The sequence below is a fragment of the Barbus barbus genome (genome assembly GCF_936440315.1).
Source record: "Barbus barbus genome assembly, chromosome: 13".
NCBI classification, from domain to species: Eukaryota; Metazoa; Chordata; class Actinopteri; order Cypriniformes; family Cyprinidae; genus Barbus; species Barbus barbus.
Genome location: NC_136741.1, coordinates 30,987,265 through 31,011,893, shown reverse-complemented (window position 1 = coordinate 31,011,893; position 24,629 = coordinate 30,987,265). Strand labels below are relative to the sequence as shown.

Genomic DNA, 24,629 nt, shown 5'->3' with positions numbered 1-24,629 from the left:
TCTGAATAAAACTCTGTTTTTGTCCTCCATATTCTCACTATGAGCCATAAAAGCCTGATTTATCAAATATGAATCTCAACAAAAACGACAGATTTTGTCTAAAATAAACTGTTCTATTTCATAAATGTAATTTGTTTCACTATTATTTCATAAGTCAGGCTTTACAGGATTAAAGTCGTTATCTCATGCTTCATATCTTCATAATAATTTGGCCGTGTGTTTTTCTCACTGGAGGTTGTCGTTCTGATTGGTGGTGGTGTCGGCGTAGGTCTTCAGAGCCTTCTGGAACTCCTCGAGATCATTCTCTGTCACGCTCATCTGTCTCTGCACCAGCAGAATGTTCTAGACGAGAGCAGAAAGAAACACAGCCATCAGATGACTACCGGACAGAGGACTAAAGCTATAGCTTGGAGATTCATGCAGAACATGTGAGTGTTGCTGGACATCTGAGCATGATGTAAAATCTGTCGTGTATGATTCATGTGATGATTTTAGAATACAATGAAAGTGCATGAGGCTGGCCTTGTGATAAAAGAAGTGTATTGAACGTGTGCCTGTAGTGTACTTCAAATCTTAAACCTACATTTTTAAAAAACCTTCTTGTAGATAATATAATATTAATGAAATAAAAGGCCACTTAAGTGTACTTAAAAAGAGTTTAACTTTCATGAATGTTTCTTAAATACACTTTTAAAATGTAATAATGTCAAAAGTTTTACTTTGAGGTACATTTTAAGTCATTATGCTTTAATTATATTTGTCATGCTTTAAAGAAGTACACTTATTTTGATGTGTTTGTGAAAACCCTAAAGCGCATGTACAGTTGTGGTCAGAATTATTGGAACCCTTGGTAAATATGATCAAAGAAGACAGTGAAAATTAACCTGCTTTGTTAATCCTTTTGATCTTTTATTTAAAAAATTCACAAAAAGCTAACCTTTCATTGGATAATAAGAATTTAAAATGGGGGGAAATATTATTATGAAATAAATGTTTTTCTCAAACACACGTTGGACACAATTATTGCACCCCTAGAAATTCTTAAGAGTAAAATATCTCTGAAGTATACTCCCATTCATATTCACAATTTTGAGCACTCTAGGGTGATTATGAACATGAAATTATCCAGCCATGGCTTCCTGTTTCACAGAAATATAAATAGGAGGGAAAACAAAGCCCAAATTCCCTTAATCATCCATCACAATGAGAAAAAACTAAGAATATATTTCTGATGTGCAGCAAAAGATAATTGAGCTTCACAAATTAGTGAAGTGGCTTTAAGAAAAGAGCTAGAGCAGTGAAAATCCCTATTTCCACCATCAGGGCAATAATTAAGAATTTCCAATCAACAGAAAATGTAATGAAACTGCCTGGAAGAGGACGTGTGTCTATATCGTCCTAATGCACGGTGAGAAGGAGCGTTTGAGTGGCTAAAGACTCTTCAAGGATCACAGCTGGAGAATTGCAGAAAATAGTTGAGTCTCGGGGTCAGAAAACCTTAAAAAAAAATTGTCAAACAGCCCCTACATCACCACATGTTGTTTGGGAGGATTTCAAGAAAAATTCTCCTCACTCATCCAAAAACAATCTCCAGCATATTCAGTTATCAGACAGGACTGGCACTTCAAATGGGACTGGCTTCTATGGTCAGATGAAACTAAAAAATTAGCTTTTTAGCAGCAAACACTCAAGATGGGTTTGGTGAACACAGGGATAAAAAGTACCCCATGTGTACAATGAAATATATTGCTGTATTTGTGATGTTGTGGACCTATATTTCTGCTGGAGGTCCTGGACATCTTGTTCAGACACATGGCATCATGGATTCTATCAAATACCAACAGATAAAAAATCAATAAGTGACTGATTCTATTAGAAATCTTATAATGGGTCATGTTTGAATCTTCCAACCGTCCAATAATCCAAACACAAACCTCAAAAACAACACAAAAATGGGTCACTGAGCACACAACCAAGCTTCTGCTGGCCATTCCAGTCCTCTGACCTGAACCCTGTAGAAAATGAGTGAGGTGAACTGAAGAGAAGAAGCACCAACATGGAGCTGTGAATCTGAAGGCTCTGGAGTGATTCTGGATGAAGGAATGGTCTCTGATCTCTTGTCAGGTGTTCTCTAACCTCATCAGGCATTATAGGAGAAGATTTAGAGCTGTTAAACTGACAAATGGAGGTTTCAAAAAGTATTGAATAAAAAGGTGTCGTTAATTGTGACCAATCTGTATCAGAGAAAAACATTTATTTCATAATGATATTTCCCCCCATTTTAAATTCTTATTATCCAATGAAAGGTTAGCTTTTTGTGAATTTTTTAAATAAAAGATCAAAAGGATTAACAAAGCAGGTTAATTTTCACAGTCTTCTTTGATCATATTTACCAAGGGTTCCAATAATTCTGACCACAACTGTAAATTATACTAGTGTGTTCTTGGATAATACATTCAAAGAAAATCTATTTTAAACGTACTGAATTGCAACTTCATCATTACAAATGTGTAATTACAAATATATTTAAATACTTGATATACAAGTTAAAAAAATTTAAGTATATTACCATAAATGCCTTTAAAATTTAATTTATTGTACTTAAGTCCTGCTTGTTAAAAATCACTCTAAAGTTGGATTTATGATAGACTTAAGCTATGATATACTCATTTAATTGTACTTAGCATGCAGTTAAGTGTCTAAAACATTTTATTCAGTATTAACTTACGTATTTTATTTTCATAACAAGTACTCTTTTTAAAAGTATGCTAAAGTGTACTTATTTTCCACAAGCTTCAAAAAGCACACAAAAGATCCAGAAAGGCACAGCTGTCCATTATATGACTCTTTTGTGCTTTATTTGACAGGAACAGACTGAGAATGAAATTGCTATTCACTGATAAATTTCACGTATTAACCGCTGAGACTGGATCAATGAGTCAGTCTGAAATGTGAATGAATCCTTCAGACAGATTCTGTGAACTGAAAAGATCTGACTCAAAAGATTACATTTTGAATTGAATGACTTAATCATGTTTTTCACAATTTTGCTGAACTTCATCTGATCCTACACTTCTGTTTGCTTTTTGCATTCATCCACTATTGATTTTCATTAAAAATAATTGCATTTCTAAAAATAGTCTTTTTCTTTGAATTCTTGCATCATGATGGAGGATCTTGTTGCATGGACTGGATTTATCAAGCGGCAGATCGGATCACTCACCGACTTGTATGTGCTGGCCAGTGTATCTTCTTTCAGCGGCTCCAACTTTGGACCCTAAAAATGCAAAATGAAAGTTGGCTTACATGCTCAAGACAGAAAGATTATTCTGCGTGAATGGATATTTCAGTGTATTCACCTGACACTCCAGTTTGTCGATGAGCTGCTGCAGTCTGTTGATCTGAGAGCACCAGTGCTCATCTGTATCTACGGTAACGCCTGAGACGCAACACACACCAGCACTCAGTACACAACTCCACTCATCACTAACAGTTATTACTGTTAACTAAAAATAGTGTGACCGTATGCCCTTTTTTTTTAATAGACATGTCCTGGCAGGGATTTCTAAATTGCCTAAAATATCTGGATTTTTGCTTTGTTTTCTTATTGTTTTCATACTTTTATTGTTTCATTGTTTTATTTGTGGCAGGAGAGAAGGGGGGATCTACAGGGAATGGTCAAAGCAATACAGGTACGTGTACAAATAATGTAATGAGGACTCTATGGAGAAGGTCAAAAGGGAAACAAAGACAAAACCCAGACATTTTGGGCAATTTAGAAATCTCAGCCATGCAGGACAACTCTGGGAAAAAGAGGAAGTATTGTTATCCTACTAAAAATAAAAATAAACTATTAAAAACTTTTTTATTTAAAATTATGCTGCAATAAAGTAAATTTATAAATATTACATCATATTTGTAATATATATTTAAATTTTAATACTAAAATACTATATATTTAAATTTTAATACTAAAATACCTAGTATTTATATTACATAATATTACACTAAAATTACTAAATGGAATAAGATTTTAACTAAAACTGAACTAAATCAGAAATAAAAATTAATTAAACATAATTAGTGATATTTAAAAGAAATATGAAAAATTAGAAAATATTAACCTAAAAAAAAAATCTTACTAACTAATATTATTGGGAGATATAGAGCAAGAACTGATATTTATATGCATTTAAATATCTATCTGCATACTAATATCTATCTATATGCATACTGTTATAAAGATCTCACTGATTTACAAGACAAGCTATCAGAATTTCTTGTAACTTTTTTGACCATATAAATATCATCATCTGTACCAAATAACATATTTTTGCTCAGTTTGAGTCTCTGAATAAAACTAAGGTGTTTTTTCCTCCTTGAGTATGAGCTCCATATTTCCTAAAATTAAAATAGAACCTTCAAACCAATAAATAAACACATTTAAAAAAGCTAATAGAAAATATTAATAAAATATAATAATAATATAATAAATAACACTAAAATAACAATGATGCCCGGTGCATACTGTGTGTGTGTGTGTGTGTGTGTGTGTGTGTGTGTGTGTGTGTGTGTGTGTTACCGGTAGTGAGAATGCCCGAGTATGGATCAGTTGGGGACAGACACATGTTCTTCTGCACTCGACGGCCACATCTTCTGTTGTTCTTCTGTATGATCAGATGCTCCGGGACCTTAACTTCAACCCTACAGAGAAAAACAGCACATCATTTCTGTTAACCTTCTGCATCATTGGAAAGAATGTTTTGTGCTTAAAATATGAAACTGATGTGTTTGTATATGCTCTGTTTTCAGTAACATAGTGCTTAAAACTAGATGCATTCACTGTGTGTTGTTTTCAGCAACTATATATCTTGAATGTCTTTAATCATGTCCAGTGCGAGCAGCCGAGGGGAAGGCAGATTTGACAAAGCGCAGCTGCTAAGTGAAAGAACACGGCGTCTGCACTTCTGCGTTCAAGAATTGATGAGCACAAGCCAATAACATTGAATGAAAATAACCTTGTCAAGGCTGTAACCCTGCTGACGTCACACACATATGTTCACATGAGTCAGAAGTCTCTCTCAAGGCTGTTGTTGACCCACTTCTACTATTATAATCACCATCAATGTTCCCTTCGAGCGCACATTTCTGATGTAACAGACAACAGACTCAAAAACGTGTGGAAAGGCTAGAGATTTCTGCCGTTCACCAGATATCATCTGCATATGTATTGATTTCCAGTATGAAACTTCTTCATCAACTGCAAGCCGTTCTATTCGCCGCGGGAGTTCTGCTCGTTCATTCTCGTGAGTGTCTACATTCCACCGCAAGCGCACGTAAGCACAGCTTTACAGAAACTCGCTGATCTGATCACAGAGAGTGAGCAACAACACCCGGACTCTGTTTTAATCATTCTCGGGGACTTTAATAAAGCAAATCTCTCCCCGAACTGCCAAAATACAGACAGCATGTTACATGTCCCACCAGAGACAGTAATATATTGGATCACTGTTACACAGCAATAAAGGACGCATATCACTCTGTTCCACGAGCAGCTTTAGGACTCTCTGATCACTGTTTGGTTCATCTTATTCTGACCTACAGGCAGAAACTTAAATCTGCAAAGCCTGTATTAAGAACTGTTAAAAGATGGACTAATGAAACAGAGCGGGACTTACAAGCCTGTTTCTCTCTCACTGATTGGACTGAAGCCACTGCCATCGATCTGGACGAGCTCACAGAGACTGTAACATCTTATATCAGTTTCTGTGAGGATATGTGCATTCCTAACAGGACTCATCTAATCTACAACAACGACAAACCATGGTCCACAGCAAAACCCAGACAGTTCCGTCAGGCCAAAGAAGATGCTTACAGAAAGGGGGATAAAGCCTTGTATAAAAAGGCCAAATACACACTGGAAAAGGAGATCAGAGTGGCAAAGAGGAATTATTCTGACAAGCTAAGGAAAAAATTCTCTTCCAGTGATCCTGCTTCAGTGTGGAAAGGAATGAAGGATATCACCGGTTACAAGACACCATCCCCCAGCACTCTGGAGAATCAACACCTGGCAGACGACTTGAACAAGTTTTATTGTCGTTTTGAAAAATCACCCCACACCCGCCCTGAACACCTCTCCACACAACCATTAACACCTCCAGCAACCCTCCTCTCCCCCACACCTACAATTCAGATCAGCGAAAAAGATGTGTGCCAGGTCTTCAGGAAGAACAAAAGAAGGAAAGCACCAGGCCCAGACGGTGTGTCACCAGCCTGCCTAAAAATCTGTGCTGACCAGCTGGACCCCATCTTCACACAGATCTTCAACAGATCACTGGAGCTGTGCAAAGTCCCCTCATGCTTCAAACGCTCCACCATCATCCCCATCCCAAAGAAACCCCAAATTATTGGACTTAATGACTACAGACCTGTGGCCCTAACGTCTGTAGCCATGAAATCATTTGAAAGACTGGTTTTGGCTTATCTGAAGGACAACACCGGACCCTTACTGGACCCCCTGCAGTTTGCCTACAAAGCAAACGGGTCTGTGGATGATGCAGTCAACATGGGACTGCACTTCACCCTGCAGCATCTGGACAGACCAGGTACTTATGTGAGGATCCTGTTTGTGGGCTTCAGCTCCGCTTTTAACACCATCATCACGGAAACCCTTCAGAATAAACTAACCCAGCTCTCCGTCCCCACCTCTATCGGTCAGTGGATCAACAGCTTCCTGACAGACAGACAGCAGTTAGTAAAGCTTGGTAAATTCACATCCAGCACTCATACCATCAGCACTGGAGCTCCTCAGGGCTGCGAACTCTCCCCACTGCTCTTCTCCCTCTACACCAACGACTGCAGCTCTAAAGACCCCTCTGTCAAGCTCCTGAAGTTTGCAGACAACACCACACTGATTGGCCTCATCCAGGACGGTGATGAGTCTGCTTACAGACAGGAGGTTAAGGAGCTGGCTGTCTGGTGCAGTCTTAACAACCTGGAGCTTAACACGCTCAAAACTGTGGAGATGATCATGGACTTCAGGAGAAACCCTCCTGCTCTCCCCCCACTCACCATCATGAACAGCACTGTGACTGCAGTGGAGTCATTCAGATTCCTGGGCACCACCATCTCTCAGGACCTGAAGTGGGACATTCACATAGACTCCATTGTCAGAAAGGCCCAGCAGAGGTTGTACTTTCTTCACCAGCTGAGGAAGTTCAACCTGCCACAGGACCTACTGAAACAGTTCTACTCTGCCATCATTGAATCCATCCTCTGCACTTCAATAACTGTCTGGTTCAGCTCAGCTACCAAATCTGACCTCAGAAGACTACAGAGAGTAGTCCGGACTGCTGAGCGAATCATTGGTACAACCCTCCCCACTCTCCAAGAACTGTACTTATCCAGAGTGAGCAAAAGGGCTGGTAAAATCACTCTGGACCCCTCATATCCAGCACACTCCCTCTTTGAACTGTTACCGTCTGGTCGACGCTACAGAGCTCTGAGCACCAGAACGACCAGACACAGGAACAGTTTCTTCCCTCAGGCAATCCATCTCATGAACACTCAACAATAAACGTGGAACAAACATCTAATACATTATCCATTCACCACACTCACTTATTTTTATTTCTCATTTCTAATTTGGACATACTTGCCCTGTACATACATAGTTGTCTATATTATATATTGTGTTTTTGCTGCTTTGTACATTGCCTATTTGGATATTTGTATATTATTCTTTTATTTTCTGTGTCATTGAATTTGTCACGGTTTGGTTTCTGTTTAGTTTCCCTTTTGCCCTTATTTGGTTTTTCCTGTTCTAGTTTCCTGTCATTAGTTAATCATCGTTTATCCTGGTCACCTGTGTTGTATTAATTATCTCGTTTGCTCCTTTGTTCCCTGTTCTTTAAAAGTCCTGAGTTCTCCCCTATGTTTTGTCAGATCTTGTAAGTTTGTAAAGTGTGTTGATGATTATTAAAGACCTCAGTTTCTTCCATTCTTCATCGTGCGCCTCCTTGCTACAACCACATACCTATAACAGAATTATTAATTCAACCAATTCACTCTGAAACATTCAGTAATGAAACAAGTGTCTTTATGAGTGAGTCATTAAGTCGTTCTGCTCCAGTTTCGTTTGGAACTATTTTTGTTAGCGGAACAAAAACAGATAATAACTTGTAATATTACGTCTAGAATGTAAATTACTAAACACTAAATTCTTGTTCACCTAACTGTACAATAAAAGCAATATATTCACAATCTTGCTGAAGTGTAAATACCATTCTCCTCTTTTTTACACTTGTAAACAGCCGTATTACATAAAATGTCATCCCCAATTGTCTTGCACGGTCAAGTTAGCCCCAAAATGCCATAACTGTCATTCAGACAATTGTAAATGCTAATTCATGTGTTCTCCATGTAGTACAGACCTATGTAAAAATGGCACAATGAAGAAGTAACCAAAGGATCTGAAGTCCAGCTCAGCAAGGACAAAAAGCAAAGGAAAACCTGTCAATCAAAAGTCTGCAATCCTGAAGCCATAACATCAAGAAATGATTCTTATGTTCACCAGGACTAGATAAACTGGGCTCTCGTTGCTGTTTATGGGAACCCGCTGAACTGTACAGGCAGTTGTGTTATGAAATCTTCCTAATGGGGCTTTTCTGTTTGACAAATGGGAATTACAGTCGGGGAGAAATAACAGCAGAGATGTTCTTTCACTTATTGAGCAATTAGTTGCAAACAAAAACATACGCAACATTTTCCTGTTGTTCTGTCGCATTAAGAGCTCTTCGGAGAATACCGGCGTGTTTCTGTGACAGCTGCTTCGTGAGGAGGAGAATACCCTACATATAAACAAGACAAATGTGCTTCATCATGAAGAAAACATTACATTACTTCTGCTGCTCTCTGTTCATCAGTTCTTTTTCTTTCCCTCGCTCTCATAGATATTAAATGCTGAGACAGGTGAACATCCCTCAGCGAGCAAACACTGCACCCTAATAAAATAAAGGATCTAAAGGATTTTAAAAAATCGGATAGCTGGACAGAAAGATAGACAGACAGACAGACAGATAGATAGATAGATAGATAGATAGATAGATAGATAGATAGATAGATAGATAGATAGATAGATAGATAGATAGATTTTCCTCTCATCTGAACTGTAAGAGGAATTCTCCTAAGGTGTCACTGGAACTCCTTTCTGAAACCTTTATATTTAGGAGTGCAAGACAGAAGAAGTGTTGTGCTTACAGTGTGTGTGTGTGTGTGTGTACGTGCATGCATTTTGTGTGTGTGAGTGTGTGTGTGTGTGTGGGGGGGGTTTGGAAACGTGTGTTGTGTTGTGTTTTGTGTGTGTTTGTGTGTGTGTGAGTGTGTGTTGCGTACGTTGTGTGGGTGTGTGAGTGTGTGTGTGTGTTTGTGTGTGTGTGCGTGCATTGTGTGTGTGTGTGTGTGAGTGAGTGAGTGTGTGTGTTGCGCGCGTGTGTGTGTGTGCGTTTTTTGACATATGAGTCACAAATTTGTATAATGACATGGGTATGACATAGGCATTACAAGGAAAAGGTGGTTTATGAGGACATTTCCCCATGTCCCCATATTTCAAAAGGCTTGTAAATCCTACAGAGTGAGGTTTTTAGAGAAAGTAAAAATGCACAAAGTTTCCTGTAAGGGGTAGGTTTATGTGTAGGGTTGGTGTAGGGCGATAGAAAATACGCTTTATACAGTATAAAAACCTTTACGCCTATGGAATGTCCCCACAATTCACAAAAACAAGCATGTGTAAGAGAGTGTGTGTAACTCACGGACTGGTGCTGCTCTGCGCCTCCACAGCCTCCATTGCACACTGAAGAGACATCTGGAGTGACAGCAGCTGACTGGACGTCTCCCTCAACATGAAACGGGTCACAAACTGCCCCAGAACCGAGGAACCCTGGTACTCCTGCACGGGAAACACTCATCATCACGCTGAATTAATCCACACTTACCCTTTCCTTACCCGCTGCATCAGTCAACACATGTCATTTACAGCCTTCATTCTTCATAATCCTGCAGTATTTCAGTCATCAGAGCACAACAAACACAATTAACCTGCTGCTAACGAAGAACACCAGCCACTGACTTTAGTGTGCACTCAGGAAACATCTTGACAAGTAACGACCAGTCTGAAAACAAAATTAAGGACCACTTTATCCTGAACGAACAGAGATTGCTATGTGTCAGATTCAATTACTGGCCTTGACACGGTGTAGAGAGAACTGAGAGAAGCAGGATCTCCATTACAGAGATCATCAGTCAGACCTGTAGATCAGTGCCAGCACACAGACAGTACAGTGGATGCTGAGTCTTACTGTTTGCACTTTCTTGGTCACTTATAATTTAAATCTGCACTTAAGTCACGCTTAAAAATGTTTGACAGTGCATTAAATAACAAAATATTAAAGCTTTGTTTATAAAATAGTAAATGTGGTGCAAAGCAACAGAACAGATATACTGTTATTGTTATTTATCATACCATTATGTTTTGAATTTGATATTTTATTTGTATTTTTTAGTATTTTCATGTGCTTTCGCCATTATTTATTACTTTTAAATTGTATTAATTGATTTTATTTAGTTTGTTTTTATTTATTTTTAATTTAACAGATTTCAGTTATTTGAAAATACATTTTCTTTTAGATTTTCTCTCTATAAAAATCTATATCTATAAAAAAAAATCTCTATAAAAATAATATTTTATAGCTTTATTTCAGTTAACAAAAATATTTTACTAGCTTTAGTTAACCATAATAACCCTGGCTTTAATTTGATCTCATTCTGATCTTAGTTTACCTCCTTCGTCTTGTCCATTGCCTTTAGGACGGCGACATTGAGTTTCTCTAACGCTGACAGAACATCCAGGTATTCTCCAAGATGTTGGGAAAAGTAATCTGAAACAAGAAAGAGGATGAATTATAGATCAGAGACAAAATATGAGTCCTGTACTTTCTTCTGTGGATTTGTAGGCACACATTTGTGCATGTTTTGAGCTAATATTACCTACAAAAGTAGAATTTGTGTTGCTTCTTAAAATGGTCAGTTTAATCTGAAAACAGCGAAGGAAGAGTGAGAATTATAGGCCAAAATACACAATTTGTTATATGGCCTCCGAGTCATTTACCAAGTGTGATACAGAGAGGTTCAAGGAAATGATGTCTGAAACGATCAAGCTTTATAGTCCGTTTTTATCACCGGACGTCCTCCATCACACACACACACACACACACACACACACACACACACACACACACACACACGTAAAGTAAAATCTGCACTGCTCGTAAACAGGTGACTGTGGCTCCTTGGCTGTCAATATCTGCTTGAGTTTGAGAGCCGGTGAATTATGTTTTGGGGACAGGAAGGTTTTCAGATTATTACTTGTCATCTAATATTGCCTTTTTATACCCTCTGAGCACAGAAGATTCAGGCTGCGTTCCAATTCATATGTTTATATTTTGTAATAACTGTACAGCACAACAGTCAGCATTTTAGTTTTATAGTGAACTTGGTTTTCCTGTTCAGTTTTTCCATGGGGAAAATTAACTTTTAAGATATAAATCCCCCCATAGTAAAAATTTTAATTAATTATTCCCTTTTAAGTTCATGCATTTTAAAACTGTGGCTAATATTAGCTCAAAAACATGCAAGGATGCATAAAAATCCACCAGAAAATGTAGTGCACCTTTGAAATACCATCTTAATAATACAGTTTGAAACACTTCTTAAATTTTCTTCCCAGAATGGTAATTTAAAGGAATTATCCACACCTACCTGATAGTTTGTCTGTATCGAGGTTACTGGAAAGAGAAGAGGAGAGAGAACAAAATGAGTCATAAGAAAAAAAAAGCCTTAATTGAATTGGAGAAGAGTCAAGGATTGGAAAGCGGTGTCATTGGTGAGGAGGATGTGTGGGCCGTCCACAGCTTCAACTGAGTTTATAAAGTGTAAACAGTCCAATTATGCTTCGTTCTGTTAACACGGTGATATTTCTCAGCAGATGGTAACTCGCCGAGATAATGATCTCGCTAATGGGGTAAAACCACTATAATAAAAATATTCTATACTTAACACCTTATGACTTTTAAAAACTCAGATTTACACTAAAGCAGTTTAAACCAATTTAACAAATCATGTGCGAACAGCTGGTTTCTACAGCAGTAAAGTGTCTATATAATATTTATATTGTTGTGTAAACGCTATTGCATAGCATCATGTGTATCGCAAATCTGCGATTTGTTGCAATCAAAAATAATTAAAAATCAAATATTAATATAGTTTATACTAAATCTCCGTATTAAAAAAGGATTGTAAAGTCCTTCATTAACATTGTTAAAATTAGACACAAAAATATATGACCCCCAAAATCAGAGATATACTGTAGATAATCACTGTGAGTTATTATTATGAAGTAAACATGCCAAAGAATAAAGCATTGAACAATCGCACCATCCCACACCTTCGGGATTGTTCATTTTCATGCAGAACTCCACATTCATATTTTCATGCAGATGAAAACAAATCTAAATACCCCAGTGCGTGTTGTCACATTAAATCGCCATCACAGCCAAAACACAATTATGAAAACAGAGACTCAGGCTCCGTAATTGGCTGGATTTGCTTTGAGTGCTCCCTGATAGCAGTAATGGACTTTTAATATTTCACTGAGACTGAGGGATGGAAAGAGCGAAAGGAGAAAAGGGACTAGTTGAATGAATTGGGTAATTGAATTGCATGGACAAGGGTGTCCAAACTGATGTCTATTAATACACAGACTACAAAAACTAATCTTTATTTTAAACATGCCTATAAATGGGCCACTTCACCCTTATACAAAGAAAATATATTTCCTGTGTTGGACAATTGCCATTGAGATGACTGGGAGAGAAAATATCCCAATTAACCTGAATTCACCCCTATATTACTGAATAATACATAAGGAATTTTCATAAATCGAAAAATATTTGAAACATATAATTAGTCAAAAATCATAATTGTATGTAATGTTATATTCAACACTCCATATATATATATATATATATATATATACAGTATATATATATATACATGGTCCATGCATATATAAAGTAAAAAGAGTGAGTTTTGCTTTATATTGACTCTCCCCATGCAAAAAGGATATATATGACATATGGTGACATAGATTAGAAGGTTCACATATGATACATTCTCTGGGTAGATGAAGATATAAGTTTATAACATATATAGAATCTCCATAGTAAAATTTGTACAGCTACATGTTAATAATATCTATATAATGATTTTTTATATGATGTTGAAACAGCTATTCATGGCAACTATACATATTTTATTTATATATTCAACTTTATTAAAATGAAATATATACAAAAATCTGTATGTTTATGTATATTTTTGTACTACATAAAAAAAAAAAGAAAAAAGTGCATGCCTATATTTTATATTTACTTATGTAATATCAACATGTATTGATGGGTTCTAGTCCAGGCTAGATATACTATATATTACTTTTTCCTATTTCTATTAGGTTTGTTTTTCCTTCATTTGAATATATTTCATAAATGCTAATTTTATATATGTACATATATTACCTTTGCATATGGGTTAGACGGGTAAAATCTCACAATCTTTAGATTTAAAGTTTCTAAAAGTACGCTTGAGATGGATTTGTCTAATTCATGCCCACTAACACAAACTCCAGCAGGTGCATTTATCCGTGGCATAAAGAAAAAATGATCTCATTATCGCATCAGATAATTCCCAGCGGTCTGCGAATCAACAACATGGTAATGAGGACGGGAGCTGTTTAAAAAGAGTTGAGATGCATGCTTTGCATGGAGCAGACCTATTTTAGACTCTAACTTGACTAGACTAATTTACTCCGGGCATCTGAATGCAGTAATTGTGCATTGACCATTCTGACTGATTGCAGGAATATGCTCCACTTTCAGAGGAAAATCTGAGCTTGGAACTTAGTGTGTATGTGTGTGTCGCAGCTCTGCAATGCAGTTCTTTGTGGAGTCAAATTTGCAGCTTTGTTCTGTCGATGCCTTGGCTTCCTGGAACACAATTCTCAATGCTTTGATTCATACATGCCACCTCGGGTTAGACTTTGATCCTCCTGCGCGTCGACGTTCGGCTGCTTGTTTGTTTTCACTGCAGATGCTTCAAAAAGCAACGGCGTGCGGCGAAATATAATCACGCTTCTCTGAAAGGCGACTAATTAGGGAACGAAAATGTAAGGTTGCCAAGGATACAGGTCACCCAAACTCAAAGTCTAAACTACGGGGAGAGTTGACGAAGTACGAACTGCGCCCACTGATTGCAAGCTCTGTTTTAGCACCTGATAGGAATTATGCAAATCAGATAACGATGCAAAAAGGCATACATAATTAGTGCAGGCAGGGCACTTATGGAGGATGCAACATTAATGTGACTGTACAGCATCACAAAATCTGATCTGAAAATCCAGAAATACACTGTGCATATCGATAGATGCGATTATAACTCTTGTATACATCATTTCGTCCACATTTAATGAATTACTGCTGCCATGACCAATACAAATGTAGATAAAGATAGTTATTGCACCAGTTTTGTAAATAAGTTGCAATATAAAATATGCCTAAATTGCACGAATAAATATAATACAGAAGACGTTTTTAGAAGGAAATATCACAGTCCTGCATTCGAATTATAAAATGAGATACAAAAATATCCTAACCCAAAATGAAAGATGTAGATAATCTGCATAAATCTATATTATATAGCATAGTGGCTATCTCATAATGTGTATTGCAAACTGTTGATTTGTTGCTATGAAAAAAATTATAAAATAAACTAAAAAAGATATATGTATATACATGTAAATGTAATATAATAAATTGTATATAATAATTATTATAATAAAATATAATATAATAATTAGTATAATAAAATATTCTAAAATAATTTTATAATATATAATATTAAACATTACATTTTGAAGTTGAAAAATACATATTCATGTTTTTTGTGAGAAATTATCAGGCATGTTTGCACTGAAAATAATGGCATGACTTTTAAACTGGAGTGTGGGTGTTTACTGAATAAAACAAAGGTTTTAGTGAATGGGCCTGTGTGTCTGTGATGCTTAAAGTACTGTATATACTTTGTCTGCCGTCCATCGATGGAGTAGAACAGCTCACGCAGCTCGTCGGTTGTCAGTATCCCATCTGCAAAATACGCTTTGAACTCCTCAAAAGACAGCTTCCCGTCATCTGCAAGAAGACACAAGAGGAAAGCAGAGTATCAGCAGCCGCATCTGCTGCCAAGTTTCCATCCAAGTTTTGGTTTTGCATAAAAGGGTTTAGAGCATCAAATCAGTTTATGCAGACAAAAAAACACACATTTAGACAGGAAGAAACAGGCTGATGCAAAATGGCCAATCAGTTTGTTTTGGGTGGGTTTAAAACAAAGTACAGATTTCAATAAACAGATGCTTGTGCATATCTAGTTTATTTCCTCAAACAAAACTGAATCTTTTAAAGATTTGATGCCACAAACCTTGCAAACTTGGGAAATGAGCTCTTTTTCACTTGTTCATATCTTTTTTAGTATGCAACAATCATGTGAGTTTAATGTGAATCTACAGCATCACAAAAACATTTGAATTGATCTTAAAATGCAGAAAGTGTCCTTGCATCCCTATAGATGCAATTCTAACGCTCTTCTACATGATTTATTTGATGAATTACTGCTGCCATGATGATCAATAAAAACTGTAGACAGAGGTCTTAAAATAATAAGCAGTTTACAGCCAATCTTCTATAAGCAGTAATGCCTTATTGCACCAGAGAAATAGCATTGAGTTTTGCAAATGAGTTGCAATATATAATACATTTCATGCTGCGTGCTGAAAAGTGTTGTTTTGGTTATCAGCGCCGCAGTTTATTCTGACATAAAAATACAAATTTACACAGAAATACACATGCAAAGCAACCAATCACAATTTGTTTTGTTCTTACTTGATGTTTAGGAGTCAGTTTAAGTAAAAAACTCTGTGTACATAAAACATGATTTAATTGTGGAAAGAAAGTAATGCAGATTTCAATGAACAGTTGAAATAAGATCAATATTAAATACATTTTATTATCTGATGGCCTGATACAAACTTGTGCACCTTCTGTAGTCTGGTAGGACCTTGCAATGTTTGCTAGATCTTTCCAGCTTTGTGTGCAACATACATCAAGCAATCAGTAAAATGACTGGAGGTTGAGACAGCGTTTACCCCGTCTGAAATACTGTCTCCTCAGCCCACGGCGAGCATCTTTATTAGGTCAGATGAACACCTGGCAATGCTTTTTACTGACGGCAGATGTCGTAGATCAACCTTGATACATGAACTACCATCTGCCGTTAGTGCATCTGCTCTTATTATTAGGTAAAGTGGAAAAGGTGTCATCCATCAAGCGCCCAAAGAGAAATATACACGGTAATATGTGACAGCACTCATTCACGGCTGACAGATCGTCTAAATCACTTCTTCCCTGAGTGGGCATGTCTCTGAGCATTCGGCTCTCTGACATTCATCAGCCTCCTGAAAGACTCAAGAGGTTCTTTTAGCCCTCCAGTTGTGCATTTGAGGTTTGACGACACTTCGGCTTGAAATAAGGGGCAGAGACTGTGAGAGCAAAACTCTGCTGTCTAAGATCTAAAAAAGCCAATATCAACTAGCCTAAGAGAAAACGGTGTGCAGAAAATAATATCACAAGAGTTTTATGTTTTCTGAAGGAAATGCTGGAGAAATACCTGTGCAAATTCATGCTATGGTACAGTGATGTTGCTTTGCAGTTGCTAAGGGGCCACAAATATTCTGAATAATATTCTTAACCCTTAAAAGCCTGACATATGAAATAACAGTCTGAAAAACATTTTGTATGGAGTTTATTGAACCTTTAGATAAAATCTGAAAAAAAGAGAAGTTTGTATATATGTTTTTGTTATCAAATTTGATGCATCAGGTATTTATGGCTCATATAGTCTGATATAGTGAGAATATGGAGGAGAAAAATTTAGCAAGAATGTGCAATTTGGTGCACATGCTGATATTTATATGATGAAATCTAGTGTAATGTAAATCAATGAGATCTTTAAAACATTAAAAAATGCATATAAGAATCAGTGGTCACTCTGTATCTTCAATAATATGTCTTAGTAAGATGAAATTGAAATGATCCAAACATATAATGCATTGCAATCCAATGATGATTGAGATGTTTTGGAGGCTTGTGAAGATCATTCCTCCGCTGAGGAACAGGGAAAGTAAAGCTTCTGGAAACAAACGCTCCTCAAAAGATCCTGATGATCAGATTTGAGACGCACTGATTTTTTCTAAAAAATGATTGGTGGAGAATCAAGTAAAGCTGAGCTGCTTCAGTCCAGTAAGTGTTCATCTGGAGATATTACTACAGTTATTCTGACATTTACTTGATAAAAATCAGTCAAGATTTGACAGCAAAGGATGTTTGTACAATTATACTAAAAGACCATTGACTTATAAAAACTCTATCAATCAGGCGACAGAAGGCATGGAAGAGATTGAGTGAGAAACAGGTTTATCAGCAAAGTTTTGATCATTTACAGGCCTACAATTGCATGTCAAATCTGACCCAGTAGGGTTTCAAGGGTTAAAGAAGATTAAAGTGAGATTCAGAGGAAGTTATTATTATTTACTACAGTGATATATAAAGTTTGCGCCTCTGAGAACTTTTAGATTGGAACAGAGAAAAGTTTCAGGCATAAATCAAAGAGAAATTGCAATGAGAAGCAGTTTGTCTCCAGGGCCAGAGATCAGAAGAGAGCATCAGTTCACTCCTCTTTGAGAAAGAATACAATGGAAATTAAAGTCAAATACTCAAAGCATCACTTATAAAGCACACATTTTGATCTAGACATCAACTATGTATGAAGCAAAAGAACAATAATCAGACTGATTCTGTCGAAAAGGTAAATTGTAAGAGATCAGACTCGCGATTCTCACCTGGTGGATGATAAGAAACCACCCTAAGAACCACACTGAAACAGGTCACTTGATATAACTCTCAGCGAGACATCAAATAACCATCTGATTCACAAATCCGCACAAAGAATGTTTTTTAAGTTAAAAACTACATCTTTGTGGCCAAATGGATACTCATGTTACACATGAGGCTCACAGAGACAGTGGACATATTCAGCGCATTAGAACACTGTTCAACGTCTCCAATTAATTCAAGAGCAAATTTGACAGCCATCTGGGTTCAGTCTCTTCATAACAGACGGTATCACTGATCAGACTCTCCGCTTCAGAGCCAAATAGTGCCACCTTCTTCATTCTGTCTGTGGGCAAATAAAATACACACCAACCAGCCAAAGAAGCACTTCAAAAATGTTTTGAGCAGAAATCTAATTATGCTGGAAGAAACATCAGCACTTTCAGAACACAAAGAAACTTCTGTAAGTCTCTGAAGCACATTTGGGTACTAGATATTTAATGGGTCGTTGAATTGGATTATGCACAAATATCAGACATAACGGCTTCCTTCACAACACAGGTAAATGTGGGCCAAATCTGTTTTACATAACTGTGAATAGCAAAATCAATACAAATACCATTTACAATATACCAATCTGGCTTACTTTCATTTAAATAAATGAAATATATACTGTATCTATTTGCACCGTATGAAATATTATACAGATGTTCTGTGTGGATGGCGCCGCTGATGGCAGCTATTGTGCGTTGATCTCCAGTGTTTGTACTGTTTTTATTTGTTTTTCCTGTTTTTTGTTTTTCAAATACGATCAGTTTTAACAGGGATGACCTGCTGAACATTCGGCAGAACACACCACAAAATCTTTTACTGGATTTAGATTTTTCTAACGTTTTGCTGGACATTGTAGTTGGAGGAGCAGTAGCTCTGGTCAAACGCTACAGGAGGCGCAGACGGTGGGGGAAGAGAGCCGGTGCGCTCGTGAAGCTCAGACAGCACAGATTTCTAACGGCGTTGCCTAGCATCCATCTGGCGAATCTCCGCTCTCTACACAACAAAACAGATGAACTCCTTCTGCTCTCCCGGACAAATAAGAATTTTTCTAACTCTGCTCTGTGTTTCACGGAAACCTGGCTAAATGGCGACATACCAGACAGCGTAGTTCGCCGCGGGAGTTCTGCTCGTTCATTCTCGTGAGTGTCTACATTCCACCGCAAGCGCACGTGAGCACAGCTTTACAGAAACGTGCTGATCTAATCACAGAGAGTGAGTAACAACACCCGGACTCTGTTTTAATCATTCTCGGGGACTTTAATAAAGCAAATCTCTCCCCGAACTGCCAAAATACAGACAGCACATCACATGTCCCACCAGAGACAGTAATATACTGGATCACTGTTACACAACAATAAAGGACGCATATCACTCTGTTCCATGAGCAGCTTTAGGACTCTCTGATCACTGTTTGGTTCATCTTATTCCGACCTACAGGCAGAAGCTTAAATCTGCAAAGCCTGTATTAAGAACTGTTAAAAGATGGACTAATGAAACAGAGCGGGATCTACAAGCCTGTTTCTCTCTCACTGATTGGACTGAAGCCGCTGCCATCGATCTGGACGAGCTTACAGAGACTGTAACATCTTATATCAGTTTCTGTGAAGATATGTGCATTCCTAACAGGACTCATTTAACCTACAACAATGACAAACCATGGTTCACAGCAAAACTCAGACAGCTCCGTCAGGCCAAAGAAGATGCTTACAGAAAGGGGAATAAATTCTTGTATAAACAGGCCAAATACACAGTGCAAAAGGAGATCAGAGTGACAAAGATGAATTATTCTGACAAGCTAAAGAAAAAATTATCTTCCAGTGATCCTGCTTCAGTGTGGCAAGGCATGTAGGATATCACCAGTTACAAGACACCATGCCCCAGCACTCTGGAGAATCAACACCTGGCAGACGACTTGAACAAGTTTTATTGTCATTTTGAAAAATCACCCCACACCCGCCCTGAACACCTCTCCACACAACCATTAACACCTCCTGCAACCCCCCTCTCCCCCACACCTGAACTGCAGATAAGAGACGATGATGTGCACCAGGTATTCAAAGAGAACAAAAGAAGGAAAGCACCAGGCCCAGACGGTGTGTCACCAGCCTGTCTGAAATCCTGTGCTGACCAGCTGACCCCCATCTTCACACAGATCTTCAACAGATCACTGGAGCTGTGTGAAGTCCCCTCATGCTTCAAACGCTCCATCATTATCCCCGTCCCAAAGAAACCCAAAATTACTGGACTTAATGACTACAGACCTGTGGCTCTAACGTCCCCACCTCTGTCTGTCAGTGGATCACCAGCTTCCTGACAGACAGACAGCAGTTAGTAAAGCTTGGTAAATTCACATCCAGCACTCGAACCATCAGCACTGGAGCTCCTCAGGGCTGCGTACTCTCCCCACTGCTCTTCTCCCTCTACACCAACGACTGCACTTCTAAAGACCCCTCTGTCTAGCTCCTGAAGTTTGCAGACGACACCACACTGATTGGCCTCATCCAGGACGGTGATGAGTCTGCTTACAGACAGGAGGTTAAGGAGCTGGCTGTATGGTGCAGTCTTAACAACCTGGAGCTTAACACGCTCAAAACAGTGGAGATGATCATGGACTTCAGGAGAAACCCCCCTGCTCTCCCCCCACTCACCATCATGAACAGCACTGTGACTGCAGTGGAGTCATTCAGATTCCTGAGCACCACCATCTCTCAGGATCTGAAGTGGGACATTCACATAGACTCCATTGTCAGGAAGGCCCAGCAGAGGTTGTACTTTCTTCGCCAGCTGAGGAAGTTCAACCTGCCACAGGAGCTGCTGAAACAGTTCTATTCCGCCATCATTGAATCCATCCTTTGCACTTCTATAACTGTCTGGTTCAGCTCAGCTACCAAATCTGACCTCAGAAGACTACGGAGAGTAGTCCGGACTGCTGAGCGAATCATTGGTACAACCCTCCCCAGTCTTCAAGAACTGTACTTATCCAGAGTGAGCCAAAGGGCTGGTAAAATCACTCTGGACCCCTCACATCCAGCACATTCCCTCTTTGAACTGTTACCGTCTGGTCGACGCTACAGAGCTCTGAGCACCAGAACGACCAGACACAGGAACAGTTTCTTCCCTCAGGCAATCCATTTCATGAACACTCAACAATAAATGTGGAACACACAACTATAATACATTATCCATTCACCACACTCACTTATTTTATCTTTATTTTCTAATTTCTAATTTGCACATACTTGACCTGTACATACATAGTTGTCTATATTATATATTGTGTTTTTGCTGCTTTGTACATTGCCCATTTGGATATTTGTATATTATTCTTTTATTATCTGTGTCCTGTCCTGTTGCTGTCTTTCTGCTGCACTGTGGAGCTTCTGTCACTACAACAAATTCCTTGTATGTGTAAACATACTTGACCAATAAAGCTCATTCTGATTCTGATTCTAAAAAGTGATATTTAATATATGATACTACATGATAGCATTCAAAAGTTTGGTGTTTGTATGATTTTTTTTTAAAGAAATTAAAAGTTTTTTTCAGCAAGGATGCACTACAAAGTTACAATCACATTTATAATGTTACAAAATATTTCTATTCAAAATAAATGCTTTCTAACTTTCTACACACCAAAGAATACTAAAAGCAATAATTAAATAAAAATAAATCGCAAAAATATCTATTGATCAACAAATCAGCATGCTAGAATTATTGCTGATGGATCATGTGAAATACATTAGATTTTAATATATATTCACATAGAAAACTGTTATTTTAAATGGCAATAATATTTCACAATATTACTATTCTAATGTATTTTTGGTGAGAAATATGCAGCCTTGGCTAACATACGTTCTTTTAGGAACATTAAAAAAAAATCTTACTGACCTCAAACTTTTGGAGAGCTGTGTATATTCAAAAATACACAAAAATAAACAAATTATATTTTAAAATATACATTTATGTATAAATTACATCTCAAATGTTGTAACAAATGCATTGGACAATATAAGTTAAATTGTTAATACTAATACATCCATGTAAAATTTTTTTTATAAAAAATAATTTAAAAAATATGCAATATGCACAAAAAATATATACTGTATATGATAAATATGAAATTTTATAAAATAAAATATTTGTATGATGTTATGATGAACATGTCAGGATTAAGTGTGTTTTTTTAGACTGATTTGGACCATATTTAAAACATGCCCAATCGGACTTAAGCATGAAAATCAGAACTGAGCATCAAGCTGGAGTTCGGTCATCTTTGGATTGTGAACATTTGCTTTGTTTTCTTACCTAACATCGCGTGACATTTCTAGGTCAAAGTTTAATTCAGAGAGATATCTGAAGTCCAGTAAGAGCTCCAATCTGCCGCAGACCGCTGGATAGCAGCTCTTGTGGTTAATGGAGACACTGGAGGGGAGAGTTCGGCTCTCAGGAGATTTTTTATCTTTAGCTGCTCTGCCTTATTTAGTCTCAAACTAATGTGCTATTCTGTGTTGTTGTCTGGGGATCAGCAGAATCTAATGCATCTTCCTAAGCCTTTCCCACCCATCCCATGCTGTGCTTCAAACACATTTCCTTTAGCGATGGTGGAGCAGCGTGATAGAACGTCATCTGCTACAGTTACTTCAGGGATTTATTCTGTTAAAGCCTAATTTGTTTTCCCTCACACACACATTTTCAAACATTTATGGGTTTTAGGTATTTAAAAACATTGACAGCACCGTTTATTTGCATGCACCTTTGGGTTGTTTTAAAACTAAATTCACTAAAGAAATGAATACATGCACAAAACTCGCGCTGTCACGCCGTACCCACACAAAACTCGTCCCTCATTCCCTTAGCGCCTTAATAGTCCATCCCAAAAAATTTAAATTTGCTGAAAATGCTGAAATTTGCTCAGGTTCCTTCATGCAAACAGATTAAGAGAAATGTGTCACTGCATCAGTGTCTCAGCAATGGATGCTCTGCAGTGAATGGGTGCCGTCAGAATGAGAGTCCAAACATCTGATAAAAACATCACAATAATCCACACTACTCCAGTCTATCTTTTTCACTGGAGGAAGTGTTATTATTGATTATTATTATGGATAATTATGAAAGCAACGGTTTGAAGTTAAAAACGTCTTAATGATGGATTTGTTTCTTACAAACACATAGCTTTTGTCTTCTCCAGATGTTAATTGACAAAATCTAAAAAACAAATCACATCAATCTAATTCTACATCAACACACAAAGATGCTATGCATCTGCAAACCTCAAAACCACCACTAAATTGTCTCTTGGCTTATTGCTTTAACGTACAGTTTAGTTTTCATTTCGTGGTGCGACAAAATTACCAGGTATTTTAGTTCTGCACCAGAGTTGAATATTTTTCACACTGGTAAATTTGCTCTCCAATGGCTTGGAGCTGAATTTACCTTAAAAAGTGTAAAAATCTCCATGAGCGATTCTGTCAAGTCACCAGGTGTTCACCGGGGACCGACCCAGCAGTCCATCCAGGACCTGCCCTGCAGGTCAATAGCAGACTTTTCTCTTGCCTACGTCTGTCCCTCGCTGTAAGGATCCAAAATAATTGCCAAGAGTTTCTTTGAGGCTAAAACATATATTACATCTCACAGCTGTCACAATGGGAGAAACGGCTGAATGTCAGTGTGAAGGAGACTGTCTGAGAAATTCATACTGTGCATTGAAGGTCTGACAGAATAAAACTGAGAAAATTATAATTTATTCTTCATCTCTGCATGAATACAAGCTGAAAGCGTCAGTAAATCATCAAGAGTGTCTTCAAATAAATATGCAGCAGGTGGTCAGACTTAAAGCTAAATGCATGTATTATGCACGCATTAAATGTATTAAACATAGTCCATAAGATGATGAAATTTCAATAGCTTATGAGCAGTTTGGATGCATAATTATTCATGTATTGTTACACAATTACCCTGCAGTAACGAGACTGCAAACAACAACCAGTGATGATACTGCAAATTAATATTTTATGCCTAAAGTAGTGGTTTTATTTCCACACGAGGCAAAAAGGACTGAATTTCAATAGTTAAAAGCACATTTTAAAAGAACCACTATCTTCCTTTGTACACAGAAACTGCTTTTTTTTCAAGACCTGGTTCAAGGGAAATTCTTTCATATGAAATGCGAGAGAGACAAAGTTAGATTTTGATTTCTCAGGACAGTTTCTGGCTTTTGTGCGAGCTGCCAAGGCGATGCTTTATTTCAGCACAAAACCTCCAGTCATCTGCTTCTTTAAGCTCTTTCTCATTCGGTGGCTCTCGCTGGAGAAAATTGCATTTTTTTACATGTAATTTTTCATCTCATGGCTGTCAGATAAACTTTACTACTCAGAACAGATCTGAAATAAGGCCATTTTTACAGATAATTCAACTCATGCTAAGAGAACAAAGACAATACCTTGAAAAATAATCGATAATACAAAAATAAAATAAAAACTAATATTACTCAATATGTAAGGAATTGCTAGGGTTTTCTGTATG

General features: G+C 37.5%; 1 protein-coding gene across 1 annotated transcript in view; it reads right to left on the bottom strand.

Moving 5' to 3' along the window:
- Positions 1-24,629, bottom strand: part of LOC306879301 (N-terminal EF-hand calcium-binding protein 1-like) — a gene marked incomplete at its 5' end in the record, with an annotated part of 39,745 nt that overhangs the window by 3,654 nt on the left and 11,462 nt on the right. Inside the window, 8 exons of the mRNA XM_079432129.1 lie at positions 230-342; positions 3,224-3,277; positions 3,360-3,439; positions 4,583-4,704; positions 9,810-9,946; positions 10,837-10,934; positions 11,815-11,840; positions 15,188-15,296. Coding sequence (XP_079288255.1) covers positions 230-342; positions 3,224-3,277; positions 3,360-3,439; positions 4,583-4,704; positions 9,810-9,946; positions 10,837-10,934; positions 11,815-11,840; positions 15,188-15,296 — 739 coding nt within the window. The remainder of the gene's footprint in view (positions 1-229; positions 343-3,223; positions 3,278-3,359; positions 3,440-4,582; positions 4,705-9,809; positions 9,947-10,836; positions 10,935-11,814; positions 11,841-15,187; positions 15,297-24,629) is intronic.